The following is a 22,523-nucleotide window of genomic DNA, read 5'->3' as shown; positions in this document are numbered from 1 at the left end:
ATTCTGACTCAGATTGTATCGATGACACCGATTCTGAAGACAATATTTCTGATGATTATGATTTAGAATGATTTGCAAATTATAGATCAATTTATCCTCTTCAACTTTTTTATTGGTGTCAAGAGCCTATCACTTATAATTATCCGGCAGTAGTCGATTGAAATAGGCATACAAAATATTTCACTTTAGCCTTTATTTAGCCTGACCACTTGACGTCATAACGTCAAAATGATGTCGACCGGTTTAGGGTTAATCTGCAGTGAATATAAACAGAGTTCTTGATACTGATCGTCTATTGATAGATCTCTTGCAAACTACAATATTATGAAAGCTGAAAGAATATCAGTCGTAAAATGGTTCAATTCTGTTCCATATTTACAAAGATATGATGAATTAGAGATTTGGCAACATTTAGAATTCTCTGCAGACAATATAAACAAACCTGTGCCACCTATAAATGAGGGTAATTTTTAATCCCGATGGAATCCTAGCTGGAATATTATTCATTTTGGTTTTGTTTTCTTACTAAAATGTTCAATGATCAATCTGAGTACATTTTCACATGGATCAAGTCGTGAAAAATTAGATATTGTACAAAAAGTGCGAATGATGACCAGCGGATTTAAAAGGCCATCAGATTCATAATATGACCTTTAATTGTATTTCAATATACAAATACAGCTCATGAGTCATACACACCATAACCTGGGTATCATTTAATCTTGCATATTCAGCCCTAATTTCTTTCACATTCCTTTGATATCATATCTGTTTGAAATTTCGTAAAAATCATCTAAAATCACCAAAACCATCTAATTTGTACTTAAAGCTGACCGTTCAATTATTATAATGAGTGTCCAATTTACAAGATTAGATATACTTACTTAGATTTGGGCTGATCTAGAGTAAGATCTTGTATTTCATCTTCTAGAGCATCATCTTGTAAATCTACATTATCTTCATCTTTTTTATCTATATCATTATCTTCATCCTCCTCTAATAATTGATCTCGTAATATAGCTACATTATCTTTATGTTTTTTAGATTTTTCATGATTGGCCATTCTGTAAATAAGATGTTTATAAGTATTTTATGTAGCTCTGACATATAAATTAGGGAGGAATCACAATAAGTGAGAACAGATCTGGTCCTAAGAACAATGTTAATAATAAATACATTATTAGAGTTATTGCAGTCGTCTTTTAACATCAGAGAGAAGACACTTTCCCCCAATTAAAATGCAACAAGATAACAGTGTTTTATAATGTTCAGTCAGATGTCTAGAATATAGAGCAGTCAGGTGTGCCGCGAGATCTTCCTAAGTGCCGTTCAAAATTTCTCACTAAAGAAGCCAGCTATTTGACTGATGAAATTCGAAACATTGTAATACAGTAAGTTCATAGCTGTGTTTTTCTTTATTTAGTTTGAGTCATTCTATGTGTCTATGACTAGTCTGTGTATACGGTTGTTTGCCATCTATGACTTGCCATGTTTTTATTTTGTAAAATTCAAATATTTTTCATATATACTTAGCCAGATGTGCCGCTTTTTTTTCATGTGTTCCAAAGTGTGCCATTGGTAAATAAAGGTTGAGAATCACTGATATAGAGAAATGGGGTTTAAGGTCCACTTGACATACGCTAGGTCATTTGGGGACTAACATATGGTGGAGTCTTATTTCAATAATTTGCTTGCCCAAAGGAGGACACAAAAGGAATGAGAAGAAACCCATGAGGATGGAGAGACTTCCATACATATAAGCTTGGGACTGAAACCGTGCCACTTGACTCATTGACAAACCTTATGATCTAAAGCACATACGTTAAACCATTACACCAAGTAAACCCCTGACTATACTATAACCCAAACTAACAAGTTTAAGTTTCTTACTTAAAACCTCTTTCAATACCAGGAGATAATATGTATATAGTTGGAACTGCAAATAAATGGGGAAATGTTCTGTTCACATCGCTATTATATTTATACATGTACTTACGATTTTTCACTTTTAAAAGATTTATTGCAGGCATAACAATATGTATTATCAATAGGTATTTCTTCTTCTTCTTCTTCTATAGATTCTGTGAAAATAAAAATAGTTTATTTCATATACAAAACTAAGAAAACAAACAAAATATGATGAATTTCACAAAGGTGGATTAGTTTACATTACCAAAATTTATCATAAATCCCAATCTTCAAAATGACTCCAGGTTATATTTGCAAGTTAAAGAGTGTCTTCTAATTAAACTTTAATTTTAGAAATCATACCATTGCCATTCTGTTCGTTTTCATCAATATCGCTTTCACTTTCATCTCCATGATGTTTTGCTAAAGTTTTTTCTAACTGGACAAACTGATCTTCTAAACCTGCTGTTGATGACCAGCCAACATCCTGATAGCTCTGCATAGCTCTTTAAAAAATAAAGCATCATCATATATAAACAACACTAGAAGGGGTTGGGAGGGGGTTGGGATGGCCAAGTGGTTTAGAGTGTCGCGCTTCGAGATCTAGCTGGCCCGTTACCTCTGGCTTTCGGTCGTGGTTTCGATTCCTGGTGTGAGCGTATGTGGCATGGAGATAGGTGCGCCTTCTCAACCTTGTAGGTTTACTTCGGGTACTCCGGTTTCCTCCAACAGGAAAGACCCCTGCGCGTGCGTTAAGATTATAAAAACAAATGAAAATAAGACAACTTGTATGCGATATCACCCTCATTGAAGCGGACGTTAATCATTAAGAACAACATGAGTATTGTAGCTGAAAACCGTATTGCTCTATATTTCAATATTACTACACACTGTATTTCTGTATTTCAATATATTTTAAAATATGAAAACTGTCTTATATCTTGTATATTATCGAGAGACATGGTGGCTCAGTGGTGAGGCGTTGGCGCATTAACCTGGAGGTCCAGGGTTTGATCCATTCTGCACACAGAGATAAATCGACTTCATACTATGAGAATAAATCTCTGCCCTGAATGGCTGCCATATCCAAAAGTTAGTATATTGGTTTTTAATGCGGTTCTATTCATTTTACATCTGGCATACACACAAAGGCTAAATAAACCTATTCAATTCCATTAAATGGAAGCAGAAAAATACTTTTCAAAATTATTGAAATATACTTATTGTTTTCGACTAAAATCGCCACTTTAGGACATAAAAAGTCGGTCAACTAGCTTAGTGTCTGTTCTCAAGTGGAGCTAACTGTCTACAGGCAGCCTAAGTTTAATATGAGTTTGATTATGATGTTGGCTGTGAAAGTGCCTCGGGTTATGCTAGCATGGTTTCACACTATCAGTGGTGCAAGAAAAACAGCCTGGAAAGGATGAGCATCTAGACATTAAGATGGGATGAAAAACCAAAAATCCTTGGCAGTTGGAATTCAATGAATAGTAAGTAAAAACAGCACTATATAGACAAAATTGTCCTCACAGCCCACAGTATGTGATGTGCACATCTTCATTGGTCCGGGTTTTTTTTTGCAGAAAAGTAGGATGTGAAACCCCATTTGAGTCATTTCATTTAAATAAATTTATTTCATTTCATTTCTATTTTAACAAAAAATATTCAGAAATGGGCTTTATTTTATTTAATACTGCAATTAAAGTAGGTTATTAGTGTGATTGGTTTAAAAGTTATTAGTGTGATTGGTTTAAAAGTTCTATTAACCAACAATTACCCTTGTGTTCAGTGAAAGAATGGAACTTGTGAAATCTAAATGGTTAAAAGCTTTTATTTGTAAATTACACACATATGATCAGTATCAAAATCCTCTACGCTGCCTGAAAGGATCTTCTTTGACAGAATTATTGAAGGATTAAGAGAGATTGGAATGAAACATAAATTCTCACTTACTCTAATCTTTCTCTTTTCTTTTTTTCTCGGTTTTCTACAACTTTTTTTGCACTTTCTCTTGCTTTTTCTTCCATTTGTTCCTTCAAACAATAATAACAAATTGTTGTGATATATTTATCAACAAATACCACGGAACCTTGTTTATATCAAAATACATTTCCACAATATCTATATCACACACATGTAGTAGTATAAAAACAATGTATTTTAAGACATGTGGTCTGTAATACGTTTTCTTAAGTCTGAGATAGATGATATACCTACCCTATAAGCCTGTACTCTTTTGTCACGCTTTTTCACAAAAGCAACCAAATTCTAAAATAAATGAAGTTTGATTTTTTTTAAAGGATAAGTCCCAGATATATTTAGTGAATAAAACTGGTTAAAGATACATTATGGGAGATTAGATAAAGAGCTGGCAGTTCTCACTATAATAGTTAAAAACTAGATAATCTAAAGGGAATTTTCTGAAAATTTCAGTGAAATTGATCTACTTTGAACTGAGATTTTAGCGACTGAATTTTCGGCCTAGCCTCAATCATCATTACTAAAGACGGTACGATAAAAAACATAGTCTCGATCATGATTAAATTATGAATGGAAGTCGAATAGCAAATCGGAACCTAATCCAATAAAAATCGCAGTCTAGTGATGACATCGAGAGCTGATTATGGTCTGTATAAGTTAATTAATGTCTAATTAATAATTTAGATAACATTTCAAGCCTAAAGAAAGACCTGCAATAGGCAGATTTAACTCATGCATAATGTATGTTTAATTGCAAACTATTATTCTAGTCCTGTGCATCTTTCAGTTTCCATGAGATTGACTGTACGTTCCCAAATTACACAAATAGTGCCTGGATAATCATGGCCATATACTTTGCTGAAGTTACAGCAGTAGCTGATCATCAAGTCCTCATGCACTTAAAGAACGAAATTTCTGAAATGAGTTAGGTGAACCAAATCTAACAATTATTTCCAAACAGCTCAATATTTTGATTTCAAATTTTCAGACAGGCTAGCCAGGGTTTTATTTATAGTGTACTATAAAATTTGGATTAAACCTTTAATCAGAGAAATAATTATAAATATATACCGGTATGTTCATATTGCTTAAACATTCAAAAATCCATTTGAACATTAATATAACCTCATTCTAAATGTGAACAACTTATCCCTACTAATCATTTTTAAACATAATGACATTCTATTAGAAATTGAACAAATTAAATGTTGATGTAACAGGAGTTCAACATACATGCTGAAAAAAATTCAACAAAAGTTGTGACATGTTGTAAAAACCAAGAATTTTAGTTACAGTACCCTTATTTCTTCATTTCTTTCTTTTTTAGCAGCATCTTTAAATTTTTTATTTTCAGCCTCTGCTTTACGTCGAGAATAACGATCAGGTGCTTCTCTAGTATCGTATTTCTCCACCCAGACATATGACTTCATAGTGAAATAACTACTCCAAAAATCATAAAATGGTCGGACATCCTAGAAAAAAAAATCAAATGCAGCAGTAGGTAAATGTATAATCACCTCTGTATCAAATATACTTTTTTGCACCAACTGGGCTAATAATGACGGTATATGCATACGGTTTTTTATGAGGGAAATAGCTCGGACAGCTTCATTTCTACCCACTCTTCATTGGATTCCAACGGTAGGAAATGAAATGAAATGGGGTTTAACATCCTACTGTTATGCTCCGACTGGGCTAATGAAGACGGGGGAAATTTTGCCCGGACAACGATGCTACAGGGATTGAACACAGGACCTTTGGGTTAGCGAGCCAATGTCTTACTCACTGATTACCGTGGCTCTCTCCAATGGTAGGTTTTTTTTTTACGTGCACCCTAACCTGTACACATTACCTTGGTTTTTGGTCCAATCAGAATGACTATAAATTGTTTCTTGCCAATCCCTCTGTACTGCACAACCAATACGCTTATAAGGTAAGTAAAGTTGTGTGTGGTTATGTATCTACATAACAATTTCAAATTTACCCTCGTCAGTAATGCTAAATAAAATCAAAAAGATTTCAGCCTTTTGTCATTCAGAAGAATTAAACCCCATGCCATGATACATTTCATATGATTCTATTCATTTATTTTCTGAAATTACTATTTAGAATATATACCTCTTCATATGAACTCTTTGAGTTACCAAAATCTGGATACTCAAAATCACTATCTTTATCTTCCATAAATGGTACATCTTCTTCAAATATTGTCTTAAAAACTTTACGATATACAGCATAAAATCCCTAAAAGATGAATGGAATAAATTATATAGAATTTCTAACACAAAGCTAGCATAGAAATTGTTAGGCATTACATATAAAATTATTTTGGTACTGAGACAATTCTTTAAAAAAACTAAAGTGAAATAGACATGTTTTCAAATGTGGCGGTACAGAGAATCAGACTATTTTTTAACTTTAATCAACTGGACGTGGTCGTGTCGAATAAGAATATATTGTTCCTAGATTTTCGAATCATTAAATGACAATGAATCATGCAGACTCACCTTATCATCATCACCATACCCAGAGTAACAAGATGATGTAAAATACTGGAATACATCTAAACTATCATCGGTATAATTATCTCCCTTACCTAAACCTACAAAACACAATATTTATGGTAAATAAATGGGTTTTAACGTCCTACTGTTCTGCACCAACTGGGCTATTCGGGAAATTTTGCCCAGACAGCGGCACTACAGCCTAGTCTGATTTTGAATTCCAACTGTCATGGGTTCTTTTACATGCATGCCAATGAGTACACAGGACCTTGGTTTTTTGTCCCATCCGGATGATCCGTACAACTATACATTGTGCTATGCCAGGCCCTTGGTCCTGCACCACTGACATGAGGAACCAGCCCGGAAAATCCTGATGAACTTTATCAGCCAATACCGGGATCGAAAATGGGACCTTCAGTTTAGTAAGCTAACATCCTACTCACTGGGTCTCCAAGGATTCTGAATGTGTAAATAAATATTAGAATCTAAAAATCCCTCATTTGATATGAGTAAGCTCTGGCCAATGAAAGAATCTCGAATCCTTGCTGCTATTGTTGAATTACACGTTGATCTGATAATTGTACCTACATGATTTATACTTTGTCAACCTAGAATAACTGAGGAGACAGATTATTGTCAGTATTGTCACCTTTCTGATCCATTCATTTGATTTGATAGTACTTTATAAAATACAAATGTAAGATTATTGATTAAAGTCTAGTGTTTGTCAATATTTTCCTCATTTTCAACTTTATAATAATATACACAAAATACATCATGCTAGTTGCTAATGTCTTATCACCAGTTATATGTATACATGTACAATCTGTGTTTATTTAAAGTGCATATATGTTATGTATGTATGCATAATGGCATCTAATCATAACGCAATTTGTTTTATGTTAAAAAGTCATGTACATGTATACAAAATAATTTTAATATCATTTTAATAACTAAATATATCTAATATTGTACGTTTTCTAACAGATTACAAAATAATAAATATGTGTAGTAGCAGCATACCTCCACGTAATATGGCTTCTCTATGATTGTCATACCAGGCTCTTTCTTGTGGATCACTGAGAACTTCATAAGCCTGTTGAATCAAACGAAACTGATTTGTGGCTTCCTCTAAACAATCAGGATTTTTGTCTGAAAATACAGTTAGGCATTAATAATTGTAGACCCTATGAAACATAGTATCAGATATAAAATTTGTACTGAGACTCTCAGTCTATTGTAGTCTGGTTTAAAGGAGCTAAATCACTAATATTTGGGACCTAGAAATTGACAAATATATAATAATGTAATATGAATGTATATAAACTGATTTACATTCAATTGTTTCTGTTTTTACTGTAATTTCTAATCAGTTATGTTCGGCTAAATACGCCAGAAGTCCAATTTGAATGGCAATCTTTAGTGTCTGGTTTTTCCAGTCTACACCGATGGTATTTATTGCGCATGCTCTCCAGAAAAGAATATAGCGTCACCATTTGACATGACTTGTGGAATATGTCTATCCCTGTTCTTTGAGTCCCTTGTTCTAATTTGCGCTGAAACGCATTATGATACACGATTTGTGTACCAATGGTAAAATGTTTATTTTGTCTTGAATATTGGATGACAGAAGCCCATCTTTTCCCTGTAAGGTGCTAAGACAAATGTTTATTTGAATTGACAAATAATTTGTGTTTTCAATGTCAAAGATTTTTGATGATATTGAGTTAGAGACTTAGCTACTTTAAATGATTTAAATCATAATTGGTGGTCACGATAACACACTTCACAGAAGAGGTTATTTGAACTGTTCGATTCACAGCAATCACATCCTTTTTACAATTTTTGATACTCTCAAACAGTTTAATACAAATGATGTGACCGTATCAAATTAAAACACATAACATCATTCTTAATAAATACACTCACATTCAGAGCTGAACTAATATGTAAGTAACTGACACAAGATGAAATGATTAGATAACAATCAAAGCGGATAAGGCAGACATTTCCATATCAAGTTGAAAACGGAATAGGCTAGTCCAACTGTCATTCAAAATATATGACAAACTCAAACTGGCATAGATATAGATAATTAATGGACATACTGATGTGATGGCAACTGGGGAGTTTACACCGTCACAGGTGAAAAATCTCACTTACTGAACCACAATATTTGCAGCTGTGGGCATAAGAATACTTTACTTTTGAGACATTAATCATTAGACATAATAAAGATAAAGAGTTCCTAAAAATACATGGTAAATTAACGGGCCTAACCGTTGCTAAAACATCAGATTTATCTCACTCAACACGTTTAGCGTAAATAAATAAATAAACAAAAAAGTAAATTATTAACAACCTGGGTGCCACTTCAAAGCTAACTTTCTATACGATTTTTTCATATCTTCAGCATTTGCGTCTCTAGGAACACCAAGAACATCGTAATAACACTTTATTTTCGTAGTCATTTTTCAGTTTTATAAAAATTCAACACGTTTTGATTTCACAACAAATCCTACTAAGGGACGTTACTCTAAAATTATTCGACATCATCCAGGCGGGTTTTAAAAAGACGGTCAAAGGGAGGCAATTCCATATTCAACAGGGGAAGACCACCATTAATTTCCCCATTGACATCAATGTTAATTCTGGCCTCTTTGCCCACCTCCAACTTTTCCCAAAATTTTCGTTGGGCTGAATGCTTTTCTCTTACAGACAGAGGAACAAATGGTCATGTCTTTGCACTAAAATTTTTATGAGGTTGACCACCAAAATTTTGAGATACACAAACTTGAAGAAGTATACAAAAAACATGTAACTAGTTGCCGTACATATCACCGTAACCAGCCTGAACATGACAACTCTGTTATCCTTCCGCCTCAAAATCATGAATATTTACCCAAACTTGGCAGAAAATGTTTAAAGTTTAAATAGGTTCAAACGTACAATTGCCAACACATATCATTACAGTTTGTATTGAAATAAGTAATTCTATCACAAATATTGAAGACTGGACCACTAAAATAGTTACCGAACAGTTTTTCTTTGTGGTAATGCGTTCTACATTTTCAAAGCGATGTTTCTTAAAATGTGAAAGCCGGTCCGGCGGTAGTCGAGAAATTTCGCGTAGCAGTTGGGTTTCATATAATTATGCGGTAAGGCTTCATATCACCTTTATTTCAATAGGAATTGGTTTATTATATGTTAAGCTATGTGCAGTACAGTTTTGGGTCAGTTTATGTGTAAATTAAGGGAGCTATAGCCCAGTAACCTTTTTGTAGTCATTTGACTAAAAAAAACTTGCGCAAAGGAACTCCGTAGGACGAGTCACTACTGTGGCTGGAGTAAGGCGGAAGACATCAGTAGTGGAACCATTTCTAGCAAAGGGGGGGGGGGGGAGACAGAGAGAATTGCTATAAATAGACGAACTGCAATTTAATGGTGGTCGCCTCCAACAGAGATCAGAGCACACCCCACCTCAACAAAAATACACCAGTTGTTAGGCCCGACATACATACTGTCACTGTAATATCCCATCTTTTTTATCAGGTATCTTGTGGGTCGTGCTCTGTTAACATTTGTTTCTTTAACCAGGAATTCATCTGGTTAGCCTTGGGGGCCGAAGCTCTTTAAAGGAGCTAAGTGTCTAACTCAATATTATCCAAAATCTTCAACATTGAAAACACGATTTATTTGTCAAATTAAATCAACATTCATGTTGTGATCTTACCGGAAAAAGATGGGCTTTTGATATCCAATATTTAAGACAAAATAAACATTTTACCATTGGTACACGAATCGTGTACCATAATGCGCTTCAGCCCCAGATGTATCAAGAGACTCGAGGGACGAGGCTAGACACATTGCACCAAATCAAACGGCGTATGTAGACTGGAATAACCAGACGCTAGAAATTTGCACTCGCTTGAGACTGCTGGCTTATTTCGCCAAACATAACTGATTTGAAATTGGAGTAAAAACGGAAACCATTGAATGTAAATCAGTTTATATACATTCATATTACAGTATTATATGCGTTGCGACCCACTTTTGTCAATTTCTAGGTCCCAAATGTTAGCGATTTAGCTCCTTTAAGTAAGCCAAAGAACTCTCAAATTCAAGTATGATCGACATGGAACTTGGCATGCCTGTTCCGTGCACAGCTACGAATGGATCAGAATTCCATGATGGTTGGGATCACGTTCTACTGGTTTCCTGTACCTGATAGGGACACATATCTAACTGACTTAAAAAGTACAAAAATCAAAGTATGTACTTTCCATTTCAAGCTTCAAGAACATTTATCTCCCTCACCCCACTTATGATCGAAAGCAAGATGCATTTCTTTTGGATTTCACACCCACTGGATATTTAAGGCTGTGTAGTAGGTCTACTATAGTACATTTAACAATAAACAGAAATGAAATGAAACGAAATGGGGGTTTAATGCCCTACTCTGACTGTCGGGAAAATGCCATAGTGATACGTACACGAGAAATTTAGCTCGGACACTGTGCTGTGGTCTACTCTTAAATCAAAGTCCAACTGCCATGGGTTCTGTTACGAGTATGCCAATGTTTACTGAGGATCTAAGGTTTTTCATTCCTTCTGAACGACTATACATTGTCTCTTGCCTGACCCTCCTTACTGCACCACTGACAACGTGGAACCACACTGGAAAATCCTGATGAACTTTCCCAGCCACCTCAGGAAATGAACACAGGACGTCTAAGTTAGCGAACCAACGTCTTTCTGAGCCACTGTGCCTTATAATATACAGTATGGGTTTCTAAATGTAGCCATGAATATCTATTAAAATTCACAACAGTATTCAACCAACGTAAATAGCCAATTTTAATCAATAATTGCATAAATGTACCAGTTGAAATTCATGATACACACCTTAAGATATAAGCCTGTAACAGTTCCTCTCTTTCAATCATCTTCCACATTTACTTGCTAGGATCAATAATGATTATGATGCTGGCTCACTAACCAGGAGGTCCAGGGTTTGATCCTGGTGTTCAAGTTCCTTGGGATTTTCCAGTCTGGTATCGCCATGTCAGTGGGGCATGATGGCCTAGCATTACAAAAGTGTATCGGATTGTAATGGATTAAAAAGGTACTCTTTGGCAAGTACATAAAACAATTGACAGCTAGAATTCAATAAATAGTAAGATTAAACGCTGCTGATTGGGCAAAATTTCTCTAGCACACTGCCCGTCATACATGTCTATCTTAATTGGCCTGGTTTGTGCACATTTCATTTATATATTTTTGTCTCTTGATGTTGGCCATTGGTATGACAAGACTTTTGTTCAGTGCAGGAGGGAGACAGGGAGCAATGATGTTTGGCTAATTAAATAATTGACCTTTCAAAGTTTCTCCAACAAATATTCAAATTTGTAATCTTCGGCTTCTATCTCTGACCATCAACCCATTAATTCTCAAAAATTACAAAAGTAATAAAGCCAGAGGGAAGTATCAAAAGATAAATCTTTTAGTTATGACTATTTTGTAATTTTGTCAGAATTAATTACTGGTAGGTTGTTACAAAGTAAAGAAAAACATTTTTTGTACATCCAGTCATTTATTCAAATACAAACTAAATATTTCTTCATGCCTGGAGACATAATCTGAAAAACAGATAAACATTTACTATTATTAATTGTTAGAACAATGGTCCACATTGACATCCCAGATGTCTGTAAGATTTTTCATCTAAACTCATAAATTTTGGCTTTGATTAGCAAAAACAATGCCAGAAAATCTATTCCTACTGTTTCATGTCTTCTTCACATGATATAAACCTTTGATACATAATCACGATTAGCATCTTGTATGATATCTTATGATACAAGTAATTTTGTTGAACATTAAAGAGAGCAAAAAGGTAAAATACTGTTAATCTTCACACATTGTACTAGACAGTATATCATGTTAGATTTTATCAAGAAAAAGAAACCATTGCAGCACTGACATTTAGGAACAATAAAGTTAGGCCACAAATGACAACTGAACAAGGGCTGAAAGTGGGACATGTAAAAAATGAAATGGGGTTTAACGTACTACTGTTCTGCTCCGACTGGGCTAATGAAGATGGGCATACGCCATACAGTGTGCCATGAAGAAAATTTTGTCCACATAGTAGAGCTACAGCTACAGCATATCGAATTCCAAGTGCCAAAACAAGGGTTCCTTTATGTGCATGCAGGACCACAGGTTTTTATTATCCCATCCGAACGACTATACATGGTCACTTGCCACTGCCAGACCCTCCATCCTACACTACTGATAAAGGGGAACCATACCAGAAAAGTGACATGTAAGCATTGGCGCACTGGAAAACAAAGGTTGCCAGGTAATGAAATGTATGTCCACCAGCACTATGGGGGTAGTTTAAAAGGTAAACAACTCATAATAAAAAGTTCAAAAAGAATGAAAAGTTTAGATCATAATTGAAGCATCTGAGATGTGAATCAGATTAAAATCAGTCCGGTTCTTGCTTTTAAGTTTCAATAGGATAGACAAATTGTAACAAAAATAAAATCTGTGGGGGGTTTTTCCCTTGAAACTTAAGAAATAAGTACCCACTATTGTTTGAAATCTGCTACTTTAAATTTTTTAACTGAAATTTACCTATCCAAGGTTTAAAAAATTCCCTTGCAAACTAATGACACAAAGAACAATCAATGCCCATTTTAAAAACAACACTGTGTAAAGCATTTGCAAGAAAGGTTGAATGGACACAGGCAACAACAATCTAATTGAGCTTGAAATTATCCATTGAAACAATCACACCTAGTGAAAACTTGAATTATCAGGTCACCAACAGTTAGTGATCTCTCTGGACTTAACGAGTTAAACTTAAATTTGATCTAGTTTGATACTTTCAAAATGAAATCTTGACATTTCCTTGAACCCATCTAACTTACGCTTTTTTCTTTTTTTTTTATTTCATACTGCCCCTCATCGTAATCTTCTGGCTTCTCTTTCAGATTCTAATAAAGTTAAGATATCGCCTTCTCTGACGGGGCCTTTAACATTTCTAATAATAGATCGATTACTTTCATCTAAAAACTCCACTCTGACCTATATAAAAAAATTTTTTTTTTAATATACAATGGCTTAAATTGACATAAATTACAGGTTAGACAAGACTACTATTTAATTTCACTAAATATTGTTTTTGGTTTCTGACTGTTAGTTGTGTTAGTCCATGGATGTTAATGATCATTAATCACATGTAAACTACAACAATCCTTTAATCAATGAATATCGGTCCAACAATTCTGTTAAGTATTTCAATTTGCATGGAGTTACAAAATAAAGAAATGCAAGGAATGGGAAGTCAATCGGGTCATATATACAAGTTGTTTACATAAAATCTGTCAATGATCAGCATCAACTTTAGTCTTTAGACAATATATTGTCGACACAACCCCATCTATGATTTTCGCTGAAATCTTTTTAATCTGAGTGAATTCTATCCGGGAGATTATCTACCTCTGTTATTTTCATTTCGTTGTCTTAAATAATGGTTCACTATCTACATATTTGCCTAAGTTACAGTGATTATTATTATTTAGGTACTCATACAAAAGAACAAAATCTGTCTTAAAGATCTTGTGCCAATTTTTGAAAAACTAAAAATTTTGATTTGAGACTTCAGACAAGAATATTTGGCGCAAAATAGCTTAACTTTTTAAAGTCCACTTCCACCGAAGTGATAAATTGCCCAAAGAATATCATTTGGCGTTTGATTTTCGGAAATTTTCCATTTTATTTGTGTTGTCTTGGGGAATAGCAACATTTGTATACTTATATAATTACCTGTGTACATTGACCCTGAGAGCCAGTTCTGCCTAAAACTTTGGTGACCTGAAAAAATAACATCTCAGGTTTATGTAATAAAAAAACCCCAAAAAACCCCAAAAAATTCATGTCAAATATTGAAAGTTACAGGTGGTAATTTTTGATTCTCACATTGTAATGAATTGTGGATGGTGTCAATTCATCCCAGAAAAGATAGGTTGCCAGTCAACGAAACATACTGAAAGTTGAACTTTGAATGGCGAATGTGCAGGCTTCAGTGGCCTGTCTCGAAGTGATTTCTGGCTAGTTACCTCAGCACAAGATGCCAAGAGTCTATGAGTCTATAAATAGCCATCGCACGTGTCAACTATTACTTTAGAAATTACTTTTGTTTTATTTTTTAAATTGCTTTATCATTAACTACCGGTATACCGTTAGGAGTGGCACCTTTTGGTTTAGTACAAATAATATCTCTCAAACGCTTGGGTTAGGCAAGAACATGATACTACATGTAGCAGTAGTTTCATTAGTCTTGATTATCCCGGCCTGTTAATCAGACGGAGAATGGCCGGTAGACTGGTTAAGCAAGACTAATTTCAAAACACTTGTAACCATTTTTCAGTCTATTATTTATGGATGGTTAAATGGTCATAGCTTATTAAGTACAACATGACAGTTTATTTAGTGACTATAAATGTGCGAATCTGATTTAATTATATGTTCCCAGAAAAGTATTTATCGGGTTGTGATTTTCAATAAAAGTATGGCAATTTTGGTATATGGAAAGTAGAAATATTTAATCTTACTAGAAAAATACCGGATTCCCTGAAAAACACCCATGGAGCGCATACAGGACAAAAATGTAAGGGTTTCCCAAATCGACAGCCCGACAATTAGGATTGTCGGCTTGCGTGACGTCAAGGTTGCACGCGGAGATTGATCGCTTGATGTACATGTTGATAAGAATTAGACGTACAACACTTTCTGAGATAAAGATCACAGAAAAAGACGTGGGTAGTGGATAATCCGAGAATTTAATTAGGCTTTGATATTTATGTTAAATGGATAGCGATTAAAAAAGACAACAGTTAATCGTCTTGTGTATGCAATGAATTCTCCTCTGACTTTGCACCCATTGCCAGGTAGTTCGACAGCGAAGTCACGTGACACAAACATGACCTCTTTTAATAGATTTTTTTTATAGCAGGGATCTGAGAAGGATCTGAAACAAAATTTTGCTAGATTAATAATTAGTTTGAATATGTTTTTAGTCCAATTAGGGGTTTCAGGTCAAGTGACTTTAGCGTGAAATCAGACAGCCAGTGGCTGAAATATAGCCCACTTCAATCTACGATTCTGAATTACTATTTTATGTAAATGCATTACTAGCAATTGTATTGCAATAGTTTAATATCAATCTCAATATCTGCAAATATTCATGTAGGGGTGATGATTTTCCGTGATCGCGGAAAAAACGCGGAAATCGCGGAATTGTCCACTCAAAACGGAATTTGAAATCTCACACGGAAAAAGACGGAAAAGCCAATATTTGCTGATACTAAACACAAACTCAAAATAATTTTGCACTTATCAAAGTATTTCATCTTTTTATTCATAAAAATCGGAAATATTGAATGATATCGCGTGGTTTTGTTACTGTCTATTTTAGTATTTCGCTACTTTCATTTCATCATTTCATTTAGGAATCATAATTTTAATCGAAACGAAAACCCGTCTTTCATGTATCCAATAATAAAATTACTCTGTAGTTTAACTTGAATTAAACATTGTAATGTATATATATGTCTTAAAAAAAACTTCTGTCACTTCATAAAAGTAAAAATCGTTTCATTTACTTCTTATTTTACTGCCGGGCTCGTGACTCGTGTTTATCCGCATTAACCACGTGACATCAGAAATATACCGTAGCCTTGTGAATCCAGCCCTTATTCTCGAAGAAACGGTAGTAACTACGAAGATGTCTGGATAAATCGCGACTACACCTAGCAGCTGAGAAAAATGGCTTCGTCTGCTAAAAAGATGAAACGAGCTCACAAGATGTAATTTTCTGTTATTTAATTCGGGAAACAGGTTTAAAGAATAACTAGTCATTGAACATTACAAGTCATTCACAATTCAACATTTGTTATCATTGGTTTAAAATGATCCGTTTTGTAATAAAAGGCATTTTAAGATGTTTTATTCATTTATTCATAAAATAACATTTTATCTCGAAAAAACGGAATATGGTCAGCTCTGAAACGGAAAATAACGGAATTAAAAATACTTAAAACGGAATTTGCTATTTTCTGAAACGGAAAATCATCACCCCTATTCATGCTAAAAAATTATCGAAATGTAAGCGAAATTACCGTTTGTTTACATGAGACGCTCGCAGGAAAATACCGCTCCGACGTCACACGGCCTGAGATTTTCCATTGCTACGACTCACTTCATTTATGGTTATTATGGTTGTTGATACCACATGATCAGACAAGTAGACCCGTAGAAAATTTCGACTAAATATAAAAAAATTTCTTGAGATATCATCCAGATTATAAATATTTGACATATTATCATTCAAATTATTACGATCTTAATAAATTTTAGCTGACAATAACGTGCGGATTTCAGTTTTAAAATTGGTACTAGCGATTCTGAAGGGAAAATACCGCTTATGACGTCACTCAAATATGACTGAAAAGCACTTATTTTGGTGCCATGCCACGCATTGACTGGTATAGAGCATTTTGATTACATTATTGACATCGATCTCGGATTTTAAAATTCCATAACTTTGGATCTAATTAGAATATTTTGATGAAATAAAAAAATTGGGTAGCATTTTATGTATATTTTCACAATTTATTTTTTTTTTAAAATTTTCGGTCATTTGAAACTTTGACCTGAAACCCCTAGTCCAATTACATCATCAAATCACCCAGTTTGTACACGGGAAAGTATCTTTAAAGTCTGGTATACATATATATATATAATAAATATTGTGGTGTAATTGTGAAGATATTTATTTATGGTTGGGCACCCCCTACCATAGCAAGACAATATCTGCAAGAAGCCATGTATATCAACCATCATTTCGCATTCGGTTTATATTTCGATAATTATGAAATGTACGTTTCACAGAAAAGCCACGTTAACTTTGATATTCAATGGAAGTGGGGCAAAATATGAAAATTACAGATGCTAGAATTGTTTATTGTTTGCTTAAACTTGTATTTATAATTACTTCTCAAGTAGAAGTTAGGTAAATTATTATTTACTTTAGCCAACTTGATAGGTGCCATCTTATCCATGGTGGCGGCTGAGTGAAAAAGAGAGCGGAAGGGGTTCCCACGTGCGATGTCATGGAGCACCTCCGCAGAAATATATTTCTAAACATTGGACTTGGATCAAGCGTATACGCATTCGCTTGACAGAGAACAAATTTTCAGTTTTTCGTAATTTGGGTACAACATTTGAGAGACAAATCTTCCAACCCATTGCTTAGATATATACGTTTTCAGTTATATGTCCTAGATGTGACTACCATGTTGCAGTTGTGAGTCAAAGTCCCTTGTTTTACAGCCGCCGTGAATCACCCGGGCTACAATAATTGTGACATAACTTTTGCACCTTTTCTTAAAACATGATGGTATTAAATTCCCTAAATACTAAGACCAAATTTGTACAGAAAACTAACGTAAATGGGTCAGGACATGTCATAACGATCAGTGATCCAAAAAATCACCATTTTTCTTATTTATGGTCCATTGAAGAGACGAACACTGTCAAGATTGGTCGCTTTATTTCTGTTACCGGTAGCCTACTTCTTTTTTGTAAATCATTTTTTTTTTTTCATTTTTAGTGAAGCCTGTACCATGACAGGTCCGGGACTGTACAGCGCAGTGGACGCTTAATTACGGCTGGCCCCTGGATCCATTCATGATTCACTTGATTTGATATTTGTTTATTTGGTGCATTGTCTATTTTCTGTCTTGTCCGCAAGTTTATCTTGTAGATTTTTATTTGTTTTGCGTGTAGTGCGGTCCTCCTGCACTTACTATTTGGGACTGTGGTTGCATTTTATATTGGTTTTTTGAGCAAGTTATGTTTGATTTTTGTTCTTGTATTGTAGATTTTTTTTTTTTTTAATGAAGTTACAAGATTAAATGAGAAATGAATGAATGCATGAAATTGGACTTAACGCCTTACACCTCTGCTCCAACCGGGCTATTAAAGAGAGGCATATTATACATCATGAAATTGAATTCCAACTGTCAAGGGTTCCATTTTTACAAAAAATAAAGTACATATAGACCATTTCAGTAAATTATATAATCAAATAGCAAATTGGGGGCTCTTCCCCCAGCTAGCCGACGGCATGCTTGTTTCGCTCACTAAAAACCAAAAGGCTGATTCAACCATATGTAGGCCTAACCGGTGCGATTTTACTATCCGAACTATTAATTTGCCTAAATGCACATGTATGTATGTGTGATCTTTTATGTTTCTTATATATTTCTTTGTGTGGTTTGTTTTTGTGTGTGGGGGGGGGGGGGCATACGAACATTTCAAGTTCCGAAGAGGTCGAAATATGATCTGGCAGATTTATTTCTCCAGCTTAAACATAGGCCTACATTATGCAAGAGCTAAATCTGATTATTGCAAGTCAGATGTCATAGAAATTTTAAATTAGATCTTTATTTACACAACAAGCACAAAATCAACTCTGTAGACCCACGGATGGCTTAGATTCGGCTTGGATTTAAACAGGATTTCATTGATTGATTAAATTTTTAAATGGCGTCGTAAGCGGAGATTAGGCCCTAACCGTTACGTTGACGTATAGAATAACAGGTGCTATTTACTCAGTGCGTTTTAACTGCGAATTATTTTGACGATGGGCTAATTCAGTCATAAGAAAACATTATCCACCCGATTTTTGAACCATCTTAGCCAAAGCCGTGCATAAGAAATCATGATTATTAAAGAGAGTATCAACCATAGACTCACACATATGACCATCCTCGGGATGGCTGTCTATTTAAAGTCAACTCAATTTTTGTCACGGTCGTTGAGATGCAAATTTAGGGCACGTGGTTGTTGGTGAGATTGTAGACTAGGGCTAGGGTAATTCAGACCGAGCTCCATTATGACAAATTTACAACATTCTGGCGATTTAACGTGATCAACTGAAAATTAAAAAAAAGAGAAGGGAAGCAGAAACTTTATTCTTTCAGAAATATATATTATGTATATATTTATCTAATTTGAAATTGATTTCCTGCATTACAGGTTTTCTGCGGGGTTATCTAAAGATTTTTGTCTTTTTACAAATCGGATTTTTTTGTTTTTGATTACCATTTAAGATCCTCGTGCACTTTCTGTTAGAGTTTATCAGTACATCGATCCACGTCAAAAAAATAGACATATATATCTTACATCACACTAAACTCTCAAATTATATTAAAAATCTATTGTTTTACTTTAGATTTTGAAAAATGTCAACATTTATGTTCAGAAAAGTATAAATTACTTATTTAAATGATTAAATAATAATCTATGTTATTGTTTTCTGCTGCATTTCAACATGGCGACTCCCAAGCCCAGGAATGTGACCCCAATTATACAGAAGTTAAGACAAATGCTTCTACCACATAGTGTTAGTTATTATATTTTATTTGTAAACCATAATGCTTCTGTGTATATCTTCTTCATTAATATACTTTTGTGGGCTATCAAAAATATATTTCATATCGAAAAGAATGAACTTCTTCGGGACGTTTGACATTGATTTGATTGACAATGATGAGTCCCAATGACATTATTCTTATTAACAGTCATCATACATAGTGCATCTACATTTCCATGTTATGTATTTGAAAGGTAACCTCAGTGGCTTAGTGCAGCCATAAGGTGCTGGGTCGCTAACCAGCAGGTCTCAATTTTCACCCTACGTGTTGGCCTTGAAAGTTCCTCAGGATTTTCTAGCGTGGTTTATCTTTGGCGATGAAATGAAATGAAATGGGGTTTAACGTCCTACTGTTCTGCTCCCAAACTGGGCTAATGAAGAAGGGCATACGCCATACAGTGTGCTATGAGGAAAATTTTGCCCGGGTAGCGGCACTATCACTAGTTCAGCTCTGAACGTAGGTCTTATTACACTCGGCCTCTACGTTCAGGGACTCTTCTATTGAAACCTTGTCGACAAGATTTTGTTTACCAGTCAATTTTACTGGGCAACTTTTTACTGCTAAACGGTCGCGTGTCAGTCCCTGTGAACGCCTGAACAATATAAATGAACATCTTAGTGAGAAAATAAGACCTTGCTTACCTCGCTAGAGTCAGTATGAGCGACACAACATGCTGTTAACTTTCTCGGCCAATGCAGGAATCGAACACCCCCGACCTCCAGGCTAGCGAGCAAGCGTCTTACCCACTTAGTCACATGATCCCCCCCTTGTCGGAGAGGTGCAGGACTAAGGGCGGTGAAAATATCATTATATTAGTAAATGAAACAACTTTTTCTGCTGTAAGAGGTTTTTACTAGCAAATAAACAGTTTGTGATGAAGTAGAAAAAGCAATGGAATACTAAAGCATAAGAATAAATCAACTTTTGATGTTTATAAAGAAGGTATCAATACCCAAAAAAGAATGGTAAACAAATAGATACATACCAGTACTACTCCTTATGGCTATGAATTTAATGATAATTTTGAATCCTTTATTTCAGAAACCACACAACAATGCACTTAGATTTGAAAATTTGATGATATCAAAAAGGTATTAAAAGAATTGTTTTGCAATTAATGCATAATTTCTGTTCAGCAAACATAAGAGTCAATAAGACTAAAGTCAAATCAGATGTTATTTTGATCAGATATGAAGAAAAAAGCAATCCTTATTAGATGATTTTTGAATCGATAATATAGATTGAGAAAAACATATATTGGCACTGGTTTAAATAGATTAAGGCAGGAGATCTTAGGAGAAGCTTCCTGAAAATACAACAGAAAATAGCTCACTTAAAGAAAAATTCTATTTCCTGTGATCTTTTATTATTTTTTATGATGGAGTTTCAAGAAATTATAGTCCATATTTTTCTAATGATAAAAGTCCATCAAGTTTAACATTGTTTCCTAAATAAAACCATGGAAACGGATGAGATAAGGGTAAGGGTAAACAGCTCTTCTAAATTTGGTGCTATGTATATAGCTCTTCCTTCCTTTCATTTTAAGCACTGGAGTGCACCAGAAATGCAATTACCGGTACTCAGACTAAGATTTTTCTAATAGAAAAATAAACGTGTTAGATTTCAGATAGGATAGGCCTATGAATTGAAATAGTGCATATTTTCAAACGTGATGGATTACTACTAGTTTAAAAATATATATCAAATTTTGTGAACAAATAAGTATTCTGTTTTGAAGTTGAATGTTTTGAAATTTAAATCTGTTTTTAGAACTCAACCACCCCCAAAGTTACCTGACGGACCATCGCATAAACTGTCAGATAATTATTATTATACTAGAGATGGTAGAAGAGAAGTGTTGCCACCTGTTAGAATATATGATAGCAGTAAACCTAGATTAACAGCAGGAACAGCAGGGTAAGGTTCCTATCCTCAAAACAATGGTTAAAGTTGATAGACTTATCCTGTTTTGTTTAACCAATTTAATGTTACAATTTTCAACCTCCTATAAGGAAGTTAAGTTTTATTATGTATACTTTAATACAGTAACTGTTTAGCCATCTGTAATTGCATAGCATTAAGATCCATTCTTCTATATTAGTGTTTTAATGCTTTCTTCCACTGATGGTGATATTAAGGTCTGACCAGACATTTTGTTACTCAGTCACACTGGATACAATAGTTGGCCTGACTATCTCTAGATATGGCTCTGGGTATATGTATCAATAATTTAGAGTTATTTCCCTTTGTATTAGCTAGTGACACCAATGTGGAATCAAATGTGGTTTTACGTCTGGCTTTTCTGCATCAACATGGCTCATGTTTCACAGAGGTATTATGAAAGCCTTCTTATACCTTTGTATTACTTGAATGACCTTTATAAGTTCAAGTATGCCTTCTACATGAGGCGTCATTCATTATGGCGCGTACATTGTTTACATAAAAGGTTGCGTTTACTGGTCCAGGCAGAATGGTGCCTTTTACCATGGACCTTATAATCATTTTTTATATACCCATTTAGGCATTTATACTAAATAGGAGATATTTATTATCTAGATATACTTCAAACACCTTTATTTATTTTTCTAAGACGTTGTAGAATTTGATTTGCAGAAAGAAA

The 22,523-nt window shown here is 34.4% G+C and overlaps 1 protein-coding gene and 1 long non-coding RNA gene across 2 annotated transcripts; one reads left to right on the top strand and one right to left on the bottom strand.

Annotated features, from left to right (window-relative positions):
• Positions 1-880: 880 nt before the first annotated feature.
• LOC126818408 (dnaJ homolog subfamily C member 21) lies at positions 881-8,934 on the bottom strand. Its single transcript, XM_056100288.1, has 8 exons — positions 8,755-8,934; positions 7,416-7,544; positions 6,396-6,490; positions 6,007-6,132; positions 5,187-5,360; positions 4,122-4,176; positions 2,358-2,412; positions 881-1,064 (listed from the first exon to the last, which is right to left on the bottom strand). The coding sequence occupies exons 1-8, from the start codon at positions 8,861-8,863 to the stop codon at positions 881-883; spliced, it is 927 nt and encodes a 308-aa protein (XP_055956263.1). The 5' UTR covers positions 8,864-8,934.
• Positions 8,935-19,742: 10,808 nt separating this feature from the next.
• Positions 19,743-21,813, top strand: LOC126818439 (uncharacterized). The gene is made up of 3 exons (XR_007679239.2): positions 19,743-19,872; positions 20,945-20,994; positions 21,674-21,813. It is a non-coding gene; the product is annotated as an uncharacterized LOC126818439 (long non-coding RNA).
• The last annotated feature ends 710 nt before the right edge of the window (positions 21,814-22,523 follow it).

Source organism: Patella vulgata, chromosome 4, assembly GCF_932274485.2.
Source record: "Patella vulgata chromosome 4, xgPatVulg1.2, whole genome shotgun sequence".
Classification (NCBI taxonomy): Eukaryota; Metazoa; Mollusca; class Gastropoda; family Patellidae; genus Patella; species Patella vulgata.
This window is presented reverse-complemented; position numbering and strand designations above follow the sequence as displayed.

Coding starts and splice junctions, on each gene's coding strand:
- LOC126818408 (XM_056100288.1), bottom strand. CDS start 8,863: ATGACTACGAAAATAAAGTGTTATTACGATGTTCTTGGTGTTCCTAGA. Junction 7,545..8,754: donor AGCTTTGAAGTGGCACCCAG/GTTGTTAATAAT, acceptor CTGTATTTTCAG/ACAAAAATCCTGATTGTTTA. Junction 6,133..6,395: donor GGTATGGTGATGATGATAAG/GTGAGTCTGCAT, acceptor TTCATCTTTTAG/GGATTTTATGCTGTATATCG.